Source organism: Gouania willdenowi, chromosome 16 (assembly GCF_900634775.1).
Source record: "Gouania willdenowi chromosome 16, fGouWil2.1, whole genome shotgun sequence".
NCBI lineage: Eukaryota > Metazoa > Chordata > Actinopteri > Blenniiformes > Gobiesocidae > Gouania > Gouania willdenowi.
In genome coordinates this window covers 23,455,260-23,469,765 of record NC_041059.1, presented here as the reverse complement: position 1 = coordinate 23,469,765, position 14,506 = coordinate 23,455,260, and the positions used below count along the sequence as shown (strand labels likewise).

Genomic DNA, 14,506 nt, shown 5'->3' with positions numbered 1-14,506 from the left:
AGACAGAGGTTGCATCCCAAAGTGAGACATCTTACTCATATAACCTCATAAAGTTTTCATTCTGGTTGCTATGATGAATGCTATGAAAAAGTTTGATATGATTTGATAATTGCAGTGTTTTCTAAAACAAGCTTTAAAGTGAAGACTGGGTAACAAGAAATTGTAAGAGGGATGTCAAATGTCAATTTATTTTTAAGTTAGTCGTAACATTTCCTGAGTCATTTTACAAGCCTATTTACACTTCTGCCCTGCAATTAGTTTCAAGCAGCCGAGACACAGACAGTGAGTGACGCGGCTCAATAAAAAGTGAAGCCGCCGAAAGAGCCACAATTCAATTAAGGCATGCCTCAATGTCTGTAAACACCTAGTTATAATTGCTGTTAACACAAGAGAGGGTTAAGCACAGCCACGTGGCACGTGAAACATACATTTACAACAAGAGATAGGTTGAACCAAAGGGGTACTTAATGTGGAATAATGGAAAAGTTGTTGAGGGAACATAAAATACAAATGTTTTAGGATTCAGACAAACTACGACCTCCTCTCACCAGTTCCATCCCTGTTTGAAAGAACTTCCATTTGCTTCAAGTGAAGGAATACATTTGGTAAACAACGTTCTTTACTGCACTGATAATATTTGGCTGAAGTCAGACTCCAATCTGAAACTTTTTCCTCATGTTTACTATCACACAAAGATCAAACCAGCATGTGTCATTGGGCATAAGTTATTTTTTGGTTCATCACACACAGTGTGTGGTTTATGTTTTCATTTTATATTTTACAAAACGTGTTTGGAAGAGAGGTATTATCAAAAATAATGGTTGGATCCGAGTTGTTATCAAAAGAAAAATCAATTTATTTTCCCTTGTGTTTTTGCATTCAAAAAGGATGAAGCAAGTAGTACATGCGGTGTAGAAAAGAGCTCTGTAGTTGTGTAGCGGTAATGCTCAAAGTAGAGATGTAGGGACCAACTGGTAGAGGAGAATGCTATATTAGAGCAAACTCACTCCAATAATGAGAGCCAGTCCCAGCAAAACCTGGTGCAACCACAAACCAAGCTGGATAAAGCAGAGAGAAAACTTCAGGCCAAAAATCTTAAAATGTCCACCCTGAAGGCCAGCCTCACTCAAACACAAGACACCTTACAGAGCTTGCAGGAGCAAGGGAAGCAGCTTCGAAACAGAAATCATTCTTGAAACAGATCAATCGCATGTTAAAGATTTAGGAACCCCAAGAACAAACACATTTCATCACATTAATCGGACTTTTTTGAACAATTTTATACCTTAGGGCATAAGCTATGAAGAGCCGCCATTTTTATCAAGAAATGACACAGATTTGTTGATCGGCATGGCCTGTCGCTTTAAAAAAATGGTACATTGTGAAGGGTGAGGCGTAACAGGTCTGTTTACATTTTCTTTGCTCTCGGTGCGAAGTAGCCGTGTATAACCTCTTCCTCAGTGATAAAGTGCAGCATCCAGGCTGTATGTTAGGAGAGGATTAAATATCACCTTGCTCACTAACTTCCTGCTTGTTGTGAGCCTCCCCGCACCCACTAAGCATCAGAATAAGTCTAACGGACAGAGCTGTTGGTACCAATTCAATTAAATTCAACTTTTTTTCTATAGCGCAAATCACAACAGTCATCTCAATGTGCTTATCAAAATACAAAATTCATAATAAGAAAGAAAAAACCCAACAAGATCCACATGACGAAGCATTTAGTGACAGTGGAAAGAAACAACTCCCTTTTAACAGGAAGAAATCTCCAGCAGAACCAGGTGGCAGCCATCTGCCTTGACTGGTTGGGGTTAGTGAACAGAAGGTAGAACAAGACAGGATAGAGAGATAGAACATCAGAGTGTCCCAGACTAGTTGAGCCCCGAACCACAGATCAGGAACTGCCATCATCAGCTTCACAACACCTGAAACAGAGCAGAAAGAGAAGGGCGAGGAGAAGGCACTGACTGCAGAAAAACATGATACAGTATTATCAAGTCAGCCTACCTTGGCCTTGGGTCTCACTCCCAGTGGCCTAGTCAACGCTTATTGTAAAGGCGAAGAATCGCTTCCCGTTAATTTTGCAGAGTTCCACAGTTGGGCGCGTTCACGAGGATACCGGTAAGGGACATAGGTTTCAAAACAGGGAGGGGAGGGTGGAGCATGGTTGTTTCTATACAAGTTTCACTATTCTACATAGAAGATGAGAAAAAGTAGTAAGAAGTTCTTCTGTCCTCCACTCATCACCTGTATTAATGGCATCAGTTTAGACTCATTATCTGTATAAAAGACACCTGTCCACACCTTCAAACAGTCAGACTCCAACCTCCACCATGGCCACGACCAGAGAGCTGTCTAAGGACACCAGGGACTAAATTGTAGACCTGCACAACACTGGGATGAGCCAATCTACAATAGACAAACAGCTTGGTGAGAAGGCAACGCCTTTTGGAGCTATTATTTGAAAATGAAAGAAATACAAGATCACTGACCATCTACATCGATTTGGAGCACAATGAAGATCTCACCTCGTGTGGTATACAAGAATGCTGAGTGGCATCCCAAGAACACCATACCCACTGTAAAGCCTGGGGTGGAAACATTATGCTTTGGGGCTGCAAAGGATGAATGGGACAATTTATGGTGAGATGTTGGCCAAAAACCTCCTTCCATCAGTGGGAGCATTGAAGATGAAACGTGACCAAATATACATTTTCTGCACCATTATACAAAGAAATTCTTTAAAAATCATACATTATGATTTCCTGAACTTTTTACTTCACATTCTGTCTCTCACAGTTAAAGTAAACGTATGACAAGCCTTTCTCATCTTCTTCACTTGCTCAGTCAGTGGCTGCCAAATACTTTTTTGCCCCACTGTACATTATTATGCTTAAATCAGGGATGTTAAACATATAAAATCACTGATTCAGTGATCATACAAAACCAAGTAAAAAATGGACAATTTCACCCTAAAGTAAAACATTGTATTCCTAGTCCTTTTTATAATGTCATTTTAAAGAATGATTAAACTCCAATGTAACTGTGAGCAAACTATCTGTCCTTTGTTCCTGAGGAGTGTCTAACCATGGATAGACAACTCTATCATTGTCTATCTGTCATTGTGTGTTCTTGTTATTTTTTGTGTTCTTGTGCATTTTTGGGGTCATGTTCTGTATTATTATTTTTTTTTTGTTTTCTGTGTTTTCCTGTCATTTTGTGTAATTTTGTTAACAGTTTGTGGTGAAGCTATTACTTCCATGTTGTTGTTTTGTGTGTTTTTGTAGTAATTTTGTTTGTTGAAGCGGTCTTTGTTGTCATTTTATTTTTTATCAGTGTTTTTATGTATTTTGGGATTTTTTTGTTTATTTTGCTGCCGATTTGTGTGTTTAGGAGTAATTTTGTGTGTTATGTTGTGCTTCATATTCCTTCTAACTTCTTGAAATACAAGTTTTGGGGATTTCCTTTGGGGGGCACAAACATTTGACGCTTTAACATTTGATCTTTTTAAGTTTTAAATGTAATAATTCTTGAGTTTAGATTCCATTAAGTCAATTTCTTTTATTTTGTTTTTTGCTTGTAGATGGCCAGAGAGAGGACGTCAACTTAGGAGGCGGAGCTTCCCGACAGTGCTTCTACGATCTGACTCCAAGCAGCCAATACCAGATCAGTGTTCACACCCAAATGCAAGAAATGGAGGGACCGCCAGTTTCCATCACCGACATGACGTGTATGTTTTAAAGGTTCAGATCTTTCCTGCATGTGTGCATTTCTAGTGTCCTGTCTCATTTAATTCTTCTGTGAAAAACCATTATTACGTTTCCACGGCTATAGAAACGATCAGTTATGTGCAGAAATGTACGATAGACGGTTCTTGTAGCAACAATAAACGTGAAAGTACCAATTTAAAAAAATTACTAAACTACTTTTAAAAAATATTTTACATTAACAATTTAAAAATGCAAATAAATTTCCACATATTCACCAAAAGTCCTTATTTTTTTCAAATATCAAATTGTTCTCTTTGCAAGTCTGTTGTTCTCAGTAAAACTACTGCCAAATTAATTTATTACTTTTTCTACTTTGCCTTAAATCATATCTGAACACTTAAGCAACAGTTTTACTGTATTTAGTTTGAGTCTATGGAAGGTGTTGCAGGTTTTTTTTTGTTTAATCGTGCACATATTCTATTCTTTTTCCATAGATTTGTTTACCCAATTGTCATTTCAGTGTTACGCCCACATCCCTCTTTTTCCCCCATGTCTCCTTTTGCCTAATTTGTTTCTCCACTTTTGTTTTCTTATTTCTCCGCTTTCTTTCTAAATTTTCCTTCATCCGTCTCTCACTTACAACAATCTACCACACATCTGTCTCTCCTGTCAATGCTTCAAACGGTCTGGGACTGTTACCCTAAAATTGTTTTTTTCCATTGCACACTCAGGTGTTCGGGCTAATTTAACTCAAGGCTTGCAGGTAACTTCCACAGTGAGATCTACCTTTAATGCCACATCAGCTTCTCCTAGATAAAGGAAATACACCTAAAATAACTTTTTTGAATAAAGGCACCACAAGATACTTTTGAAGGTTTATTATTCTAACAGGATCTGAAATGATTTATTTAATACATTTGATTCCTCATTTATCTGCATGACATCACTTTATCTTAATGAGTTATTATTGGTCTCTTCATCTATTTAATCATCTTTTTTCAATAACAATGACTGAACAGCAAAGCAGTTTTTTTTTTTTATTTATTTATTTTTTTTAATACTTTTTATTTACAATTTTATATTACATGGACAACAAGTAAGAAAAAAAAAAATAATAATAAAAAATAATAATAATAATTTTAAATAAATAATTAAAGAAAAAGAAAATAAATAAATTAGGGGGGTAGTGCTCCTTGTGAAGACTGAATCTTCGCAAAGCAGTTTTTTATATCCAAAGACAAGCTGCTGGAGATTAATTATAGTTTTTGTTATTAGTAACAATTAAAACTATAATATTGTCCCACCCTCATCAATACATGATAGAAAATGTGGGCAAACAATGATTTTATTTGGTGAAAACACACTACAGAATAGAACAAAGCACTGACTCACCTAAAAAAAAGGCTTTTCTGTCACAGTTCAATGTGCCAATTTATTTGTACGCATCAGCAAACACACTCGGACATGTGTGGTCAGCAGACAGGCCCTGGGATAGAGCCACTTGTCATCATGATTGATGTTATGTTGTGTTGTGCATTTGTGTCTCTCTGCAGTGCCAGCGCCCACTCAGGCTCCAACTGAAGCTCCCACCACTGACCCTCCACCCACCATCCCACCTTCTAAAGAAGGTGAGCATCAAGATTTATACACATCATCGTTGCCACCAGCAAGTTTGTAACTATTCAGTTAAATAAAACCACATTTATTAAAGGTCCCATGTCATGCTGTTGTTCACTCATCTTCATTTGTTTTAAGAACCCCAAAAACATAGTATTTGAGGTTTATTTTAGCCTCTGAAAAGTCCCTTTCTGAGCAACTCTACACAAACAGGCTGATTTGTGGCCTACTTATGCATATTCATGAGTGGGCGTGTCTATAGACAGGACACTGACTTCCTCCTCCCTGCATGGTGACGTAAAGCCAGAGGACGGCCCACCGTCCTCCCACCCACTCTGCAGCTCATGCTGCTTTATAAACACGAGACACAGCGTGGGGGCGGGGCGTTTGTCAGTACATACAGTGCATAGACATACATAGCACTGCACAAAGGACGCTGAAATGCTCATCTTCATGGGCCTGTCTATTTACATGCCAATCACAGCAGAGAGCTTCCTGGAGGCGTGGCTTCTCCAACTCAGTGCCACGTCAAATTCATCATCAAAGTCCTTTCATGCATTTTTTTGTGTTTACTTTGGGGGCTGCCAGTTGCAAGTCAGCACTAATAATAATAATAATAATAATAATAATAATAAAATAATGCATTAGATTTACATAGCACTTTATTTTGGTGACTCAAAGCACTTGGCACATGGCATTAGTCTTTCACTCCACACTTAGAAACTAGAAAAAAAAAACAATGCAATTGATGTTGCACTTTTCCCCCTCGATTATGTTTACTGTGAACTTGGTCTTTAACGTACTTTCAAATGGCAATAAAAAGTATTTAATTTAATTTGACTAAAGCTGTAGGAACCCTGCATCAACATTGGATTGATAATTGCAGTGGTAAATATTTAGCGCACACGCGCTCTGAGTATATCAATTGCTGAATGTGGACATGTAGAAAAATTGGAAAAATCTTTTGTATGGTCAATTGAAAATCCAGAAGGTTGCATTTAAATAAGAGAAATGGAAAACCAGCAGCAGGGAGCTTAGGCTCAGTTTTACTGTGAAATGTACTCTAATGCTAATACAGACTGCAGGCGCAGACAAGAATGAAGCAATACCAGCCCACTCCCCTTTTATTAGCCTATTCGTCGAGACGGAGTCAAGCTAATGTCATCATTCACTTCAGGCTGAAGTTTTGTGCATTCCTCCACAAAATTAGAGAAATCAATCCAGCACTAGGCTAAGACTTTAAACAAAATGTTTTTCAGGGTAGGGTGGCTTGGAACCTCTAAAACAAAGCTTTTTAAACATTACTAGACTTGGAAAATAAACCTTAAAATTCCAAATTTATTATTTGTAAGTTTATCCTTTTGAGTTTCCCTTTTGTAGGACAAGAAAGCTACATTTTAAACTCCTCCCACTTACACAAGCGTGTGTGACAGGGTCATAAATAAATTCCCATGAAGTGATGCAACAGGTGGAAAAAAGAGTGGTAAAGGATGTGATGACAATGTAGAATAAATAGGTGGAATGAAAACACAAGGAAGCATTTGGGGATTAAAAAAACCCAACAACAACACTGGTACTAAGCTTATGAGAAGTAGCGTTGTTTTATTGGTTTTATTTGGGGCGCTGATATGATAATGAACAAGGTATAAGTTTAACCACCAAACAACTTTATAGCAGATATGAATGGGCAGCTTTAAGATGCACTGGTAAGACATTTTACCATTAGACAGTGTTACCTTTTAACACTGTCTGCATTCAATTTGAAATTATATTTTCATTGCAAAATATCATTATATTTTACCTAAATATGCTTGTCTTCCCAATGTTTTTGTGTAGTGTGTAAGGAGGCAAAGGCTGATCTGGTTTTCCTAGTCGACGGGTCTTGGTCTATTGGAGACGACAACTTCATGAAAATCACACGTTTTCTTTACAGTACCATGGGATCGCTGGAGCTGATTGGACCAGATGGCACTCAGGTCAGTCATTTCACAACCATTCCCATGATCACTTTTTATATTTACGAGAGTTTATTTTAAAGGTTACGACATCACTTTTAAATGAATGGGGAAGTAATCGAGAGCGCAGCTTCCTCAGTAGCCTAAGCCTACTGCAGCATAACAAAAAAAGGCTGAGGATTACATAAGACGGTACGATTACCTTAATATGTCTTAAATCTAGTCGTAAAAGTAAGCTTGCTAGCTGAATGCTCTGCTTCCCATTTTACTTTTTTATATTATACAATTAATCTGTCTGGGATCAAAGTGTTCTGCTGTAAAAATAAAGCAGTAACAGGTCTTTATATAAATATATGTACTGAAACCTGATCATTTGGAGTTTTGTTTGTTCACAGAATAATTTCAAAATATGTTCTAAACTCTTTTGATAGTACATGTTGGAATCCTTGTTGCAGTATCTTGAATTAACTGGAGACTTTTTATAGACTTACTGGTACATCTTGACAATAAAGCATTACTCTGTCCCTGATTTTGGAGATATTAGCTGCAATATGTGGAGAGTTATTTGCTCAGATATATAGTTTTTGGGCCAAATAAGGTAACTTCAGTTTAAGAAGCAGAAATATACAGCTCATCTAGGCTTTTATGTTCTCAAAATGTGCTTGGATGTTCAGTATTTTGGTGTCTTTTATAATTTTTTATCACTTTTTTCATAATAAGTAAATAGATATGTGGATACTTTCAACTATCATATTAATGTGGTGCAGGATAGAGATTCTGGTTGGTGACACTTTGCCACATTGGCTGCTCTATGAACTTTGACCCATCCATCGGGGGATAATGGACTTTGGTCCAGAGGGGCTTTGGCAGAACATGACTTTAGTTTTCCCAATCGCAGACTTGGTAATTGGCTTTGGAGCAAAATTCTGGAAAGTTTTTGGAAACAAATGTCGTAATCAAGGAAGATCAAAACTGCTCAACTTATTAAACCTATCTCCTCCCACAGTTTTTCCTCAATTGACACCAATTTTGCTACAGCACTGTCTTATACAAATGATTCTCACAGATTTTTGATTTCTCAAAAATTGAGCCTACAGTGCATCAAAGTGTTTGACTGCAGACAGTGTTGTTTACATATAATTCTTGCTAAAGACATTTTCAATGATAATAAAAAAAACAAAATAAAATTTTGAAGTCATAGAAGATGAGGTTTGGTAGATTTCATCTAAAAAACATTTTTTATTCTATTTTTTTAATTTTGCTTGTACGCGAACAATTGGAGTGACATTTTTAAACATACATTTTTCTCTTATGGAGCCAATAAATAATTGTTAAAAACAAATTACTTACATCTCTATAGTGTCTAGATCAGCCCTGAACATTGCTACACATCAGCTATAATTTTGGGGGTAAAGAGTTTGTAAGTAAAATATTATTGACAACACTGATTAAAAACAAGTCTCAGAATTTTGTATGTTTTTTTGCATACAATAATCTCTAGCTAAATACTGTACCAGTGGAAAGTGATTGGAAGTATGTCACACTGAGAGGATGCTTTGGAGAAAAATAGTATTTTTATTTATTTTGAGTCCTCTGAAAAACCAGCACTGCCTGAGCATTGAAAAGTTCAGGAAAGTGAGAAGGTTCTTTAAACTCCCAGTTTTACTTTCTTGAAACACTTTTTCTCGCTGAGCAACATTCGATTAACTCTATTTGCTGCCCTGGTGTTTGGTGCCAGAACACATTAGGTTTGTGGAAGGAGTGGTGGTTTTAATAAGTTAGTTGAATGTGGGACCAACAGAAAGGGGCTTTGCTGTGTGCTAAGAAGCTGTTAATTTGGTTCCACCATGAGCTGTGTGCTTTATCACAACACTGAATATTACCAATCTCTGCTAGCTCCGACTCCTTTATCAGGTTCATCAATAGTAACTCAGGACATTCAGTCCCTAGTGTCACTGTGAACTCATTTACTTTCTCTTGTCAGCAGACCTCAGCTGGTTCATTTGTCACACCGTAGAGTTGCCTGCTGTCCCTTTTTGTTTCATTTGTGTACTGTTGACTGTTGGGTACTTTGCACTACTTGTTGTGGCCTCCAGCTACCGGCAGGCTGTAAGGTGAGAAAATTGGCTGTGCTGTTAAAAGAGGATTTGTTAGGCTGAACTGAGCTGGAAACCGCCCCATTAGCACTCCAATGTAATGACAGTTATCTGCTTTTTCCTAGAGTAGGGCATTCAGATTGAATATACTGTACATCTAGCTTTGGATATTTGAGAACACGCGTTTCAGTAAACTGTATCCCAGAAACGGTGGTTATGAGTTTATTTAATATCCTTCAGTAAACAAGCTCAAACATCAGCAGTAACCATGATTCTGCTTCCAAAAGCAAGGCATTGAAAGCTTTTTTTTAAATTTATGTAAATGTAAATGTCTTACATACTATCATCAAAGAAGCCACCAGCCTAACATTAGACTGCGGGCGACGATGTACCAAAACCTGGTTAACCATCCATAACTGTATAATTACAGCCTTAACTAAACATTTGTTTACTACTCATGTTGATAGTTGATAATAAGGTGTGTATTTGGTGGTTTGACCCTAGAAAATTGACATTGAGGCTTTTCTTTTTCTTTAACACCAGACTTGGGCAAATTAATGGACAAATTTACTCCAAAATTACACAAAATATATATATATATTTTTTTTTAAACTTACAAACGGATTTGCTGATGCGCAGCAATGGCCGGGGCCAGACAGTTTTAGGCAATTCTGAGCAAATGGTGAACTGACTTGATTTATGAAGCGCTTTGATGACCAAGTAGTTCCCAAGGCCTTTACAATATCAGCTCATTCAAACACCAATGGAACAGAGCTGCCATGTAACACGCTATTGCTGATCATTGCCATCAATTTAGGGTTCATTGACTCTCAATCATAAGACGAGCCCTCTTTGTAAGGTATAGTGCAGTGGTTCCCAAACTTTTCACATTCCCGTACCCCTTCAGACATTTAACCTGAAGTCATGTACCCCTTACTCCTGCACACTTAAAAACATAATAATGTAATATACATATTCATATACAGCCCTACAGTGCATTTTACCTATTCTGTTGAGGAGTAATATATAATAATAACTACAAAATTTACATTTACTGAAAAAAATACAAGTGAGGATGCAGTTGCTGGCCCGCATCGTACTGTATTAGCTTAGCATTAGCCTAGCAATAGCAATAACCAAGCAATAGCATTAACCTCGTATCGACATTAGCACAGCAATTGCATTAGCCTCGCATCACCATTAGCCTAACATCAATATTGACGTAGTTTTAGCTTTAACAGCATTACCATAAGCTTAGCAATAGCATAAGCCTAACAATAGCATTAACATTAACATAGCAATAGAATTATTTTAGCATTAGCCTAGCATTAACATTGACCTAGCATTAGCTTTAACCTAGTATTAGCTTAGCAATAGCATTACCCTAGCATTAGCATTAGCCTAACATTAACTATAACCTAGCATTAGCCTAGTATTACCCTAGCAATAACAATAACCTAGCATTAACATTAACTGCTCTATTTATATTCTGGTTTCCAATGTTGTCAGTGTTTTTAATCTTCATTCACATACCCCCTATGACAGTTTGCTTACCCCTGGGGGTACCCGCACCCTATTTTGGGAACCAAGGGTATAGTATATAGGAAGTTTTTTTAAAAAACAGGTGACATTGTCATGAGCATTTTCTATCAGTCGAGACAATGATCTATCTCTGTGAGTTCATTAGCAAGAGACAACTGTGTGGTGCATGTTTAAAACCTCTTCTTGCTCAATTCTACAGCTGCAATGATTAGTAAAAAAATCAATAAGACAAACACATTTAATCATCAACTATTTTATGATGGAACATTCTCTGTCACTGAGTTAATTAGGACATGGAAATACATTGACCAAGCCAGTCACCTGTGTGCAAGACAGCAGCTGTTTAAAGTGTTTAAAGGCAGATTTCAAACAGCTGTCAAAAAATGCAGTTATTAAGACAGAAAATTCAAAAATACACATATTGATCTAGACAGCATGGAGATTTGTTTCTAACAATGATTTATTGGCTGCATTTGTAAGTGAAAAACAGATGTTTAAAAATGCCATTTTTGCATTGACACCAATTGTAAAATTTTTTGAGATAAAAGGTTAATACATCCATCATGACAACAATCTTCTAATTTCTTTTCAAATAAGCATAAAAATATATATTTAGCATGAATTTGAAAATGTTCACATTAATGTCAAACATTTTGATAGGCTGTAGGCTCAATTTTGGATAAATCAAAAATCTGTGTGGGTTGTTTGTGTAGGACAGTCTGAAGATTTTTGATATAGAAAAGAGTATTACAGTATACTTCATTATTTGTATTAGGTTTGAGTATACCTGGCCATTATTTACAGAGAAATATACAAAATGACAACAAAAACACATAAAATACACTTTAAAATGGCTCAACAAATACACAAAACCCATTGTTGGTGTTTCCTATATCGGTCAATATTATAAATGCTGACATAAATGTTGATAAATCACATTTTTGTGGCCCCCGCTGTGATAAATGTTTTAGACAAAACAAAACAAATTTTCATACAAAAATGTGAATTAGTTGTTTCTTTCCAATAAGGTTAAGACTAGAGGAGCTCAGATCATAGGAGTTCAACTTATTTAACCTGAAATATGCTCTGAACTCATGTCACCTCCTCATTGTCTCATCACAGGTCGCCATCGCTCAGTTCAGCGACGACGCTCGCACTGAGTTCCAGCTGAGTTCCCATGGCAACAAGCAAGCACTGCTGGAAGCTATTCAGAAGATTAGATACAAAGGAGGAAACACCAAGACAGGTCAGCAATCAGATACAACCCAAGATAACCGTAGTCTGAAATTACCTTCGGCTTGTTGTCCGAGCAAAGTTGTTTAAAGTCTGTGATTACAGACCAAACTTTGGGAATTGGTTCTGAAGGCACGATAATGAAAGAAGTGCTTTTCTCTGAGCATGACTGATCTTTAAAGCTCAACCTTAACACTCAGTCAAGTAGATTAGAATGACCTCAGTAGATTTGGTGTTAATGTTTGATAATAACTTTCACTTTTCTCAAGCAAGTCTGGCACTTTTTATCAAGTTTGTCTCAAGGATGTTAAACCTACACTGTTAAAGTATAAAACGTGTCGTCTATTCTGGGTTTGAAAAACAGTTGAGGGGAACTGTGATGTAAATTGCTGGTTGAATAAATCAAACGCTGCTTGTATGAAACACTAGTGGTCCAGAGCAAAGTAGAAAAGTGTCCTCGTATAGAGAGGTTACAGGGAAAGAGTGAAGATCTCACACTCACAGTTTCATCACCTCCCTCGTCCCCGTGTCTTTGTCTCGCTCCACAAGCCCTTTAATGTCTGCTCTTTAGCCACTTCTTGTTTGCTCAACATAAAACCTGCACTACAACGATTTTGGACTCAAGTATTTTCTCACCGCAGCAGAATTTGTCAAGCAAAACAATACATTCTCGTTTTATTTATGTGTTTGTTTTATTTTTACAGTGTTGCCCAAATTGAAATCGATAGCATTTTACCGTAGTGTGTAGCTGTTAGTTGTAATGGTTTTAGTTTTAATCTCTTTCTGTTATTTTTCATGTTTACATTAGCTCCAAACCATTCTGGTGGACTGTTTATCTGTCACTATTACAGATCTTGAAGGCACGTAACAAATTATTTAGCCATTGGAATTGATGACAAAATGTTTGTGAACGTAAGAAACATTTTATTTAAACTAGTCAACAATAACCTGCTGTTAAACAGTGCAGTGGATGTTCCTGCTTAACCGTAGCTGAAAAGAGTATAAAGCTTAGAAAATCAAGATGTTAAATACTTTGGTACACTTCAGTACTATGAGACAAATGGTGTGTTTACTTTGGGTCCATTGTACATACATTTATTTGACTTTTACAGAAAGGAAGGCTGACAGTTTGATATAAAATGTTGTAGCTCTCATGATTTGCTTCAGCCACTCCCCTTTTCGTCTCATTGATAAAGCTTCCTATCATCCTGCTCTCATTAGGCTTGTCATCCTTAAGCAGAATGAATGAGAGATGGATACGGTCCAGACTGTTTATTATCATCCCATCAACTGACTTTACTCCTCCTTGCTGACGTCTCACTTCACGAGTGTGTTGTTGTTTTGACTTAATTCTCCTCTGTTTCCCTCAAAAGCATTTGGGTTGTTGGGTGTGTTTTGTTTCTCTTTTTATGGCTGTGGTCAGTTTGTTTTGTGGTGCTTTCTTTGCTTTAGTTGGTCTGATGATATTTTTGTTACTTGGCTTGTGTTCTCTCTCTTCGTCTGTGTGAGTCAAAATCCCTTCTTGTCATGTCAGTGTGTAAGTGCATTGAAAATGAGTAGGATTTCCTCCTCCCCCTTGTCTCCACACAGGTGTGCATATTAGACGGTTGCATATGGTTAGGTGCTAAGTTTAAAGGGTTGAATGGATGGATGGATGGATGGACATTTATCAGCAATTAATGTGCAGTTTTGAGCACGAAAACATGTTTTTTGCAAGAACTCAAAATTACATTTTGTGTAAAAGTTATAATAAAGTGTAAAACAGAGTAGTTTGAGCGAACAACACTCAATAACGATAGGAAGTGACCCTAGCCCTCAACCCACTTCCTTCACTCGCAATCTTTACGACAGAGCTGCTGGGATGTGATAGTTGAATGAAAACTCACCATACGACGGTTGTTAAATCTTTTAATAGTACACATTTAAATGTGTGACTGTTTTGTGATGTTTTTAATTGTTAATTTAAAAAAAAAAAAGAAGGAGAGGAGTCACTTCCTTACGACGTTCAGATTGGTAACTGAAACAGCCAATCAGAATTTGTGATTGGTTGACTTTGTGGCACATTGAAAGTCTGTGGCATGTTGAGCGAGCGTACGGGCAGAGCTGAGCGCACAGGGAGTGCAAGACTGAGAAAGAGAGAGAGAGAGGAGCGAACGGGTAGAAACACTGTGAGAGAGCACATGGGGGAAAATGAGGAAAAATGTTGTTAATGCATGCTTATATGTATCAGCAAGCATGAAATATAATTTCTTGAGCACGTTATTGATTATTTTTTGCTAAAACTGCTCTGTTTTGTCATAACTTTTACTCAAAATATAATTTTGAGTTCTTGCAAAAAACGTGTTTTTGTGCT

The 14,506-nt window shown here is 37.1% G+C and overlaps 1 protein-coding gene across 4 annotated transcripts in view; it reads left to right on the top strand.

Annotated features, from left to right (window-relative positions):
• col14a1a (collagen, type XIV, alpha 1a) overlaps positions 1-14,506 on the top strand; it is a 167,416-nt gene that overhangs the window by 86,324 nt on the left and 66,586 nt on the right. For all 4 annotated transcript variants that reach the window (XM_028471081.1, XM_028471079.1, XM_028471080.1 and 1 more), the window contains 4 exons: positions 3,584-3,730; positions 5,264-5,338; positions 7,164-7,303; positions 12,043-12,166. In XM_028471081.1, coding sequence (XP_028326882.1) covers positions 3,584-3,730; positions 5,264-5,338; positions 7,164-7,303; positions 12,043-12,166 — 486 coding nt within the window. The remainder of the gene's footprint in view (positions 1-3,583; positions 3,731-5,263; positions 5,339-7,163; positions 7,304-12,042; positions 12,167-14,506) is intronic.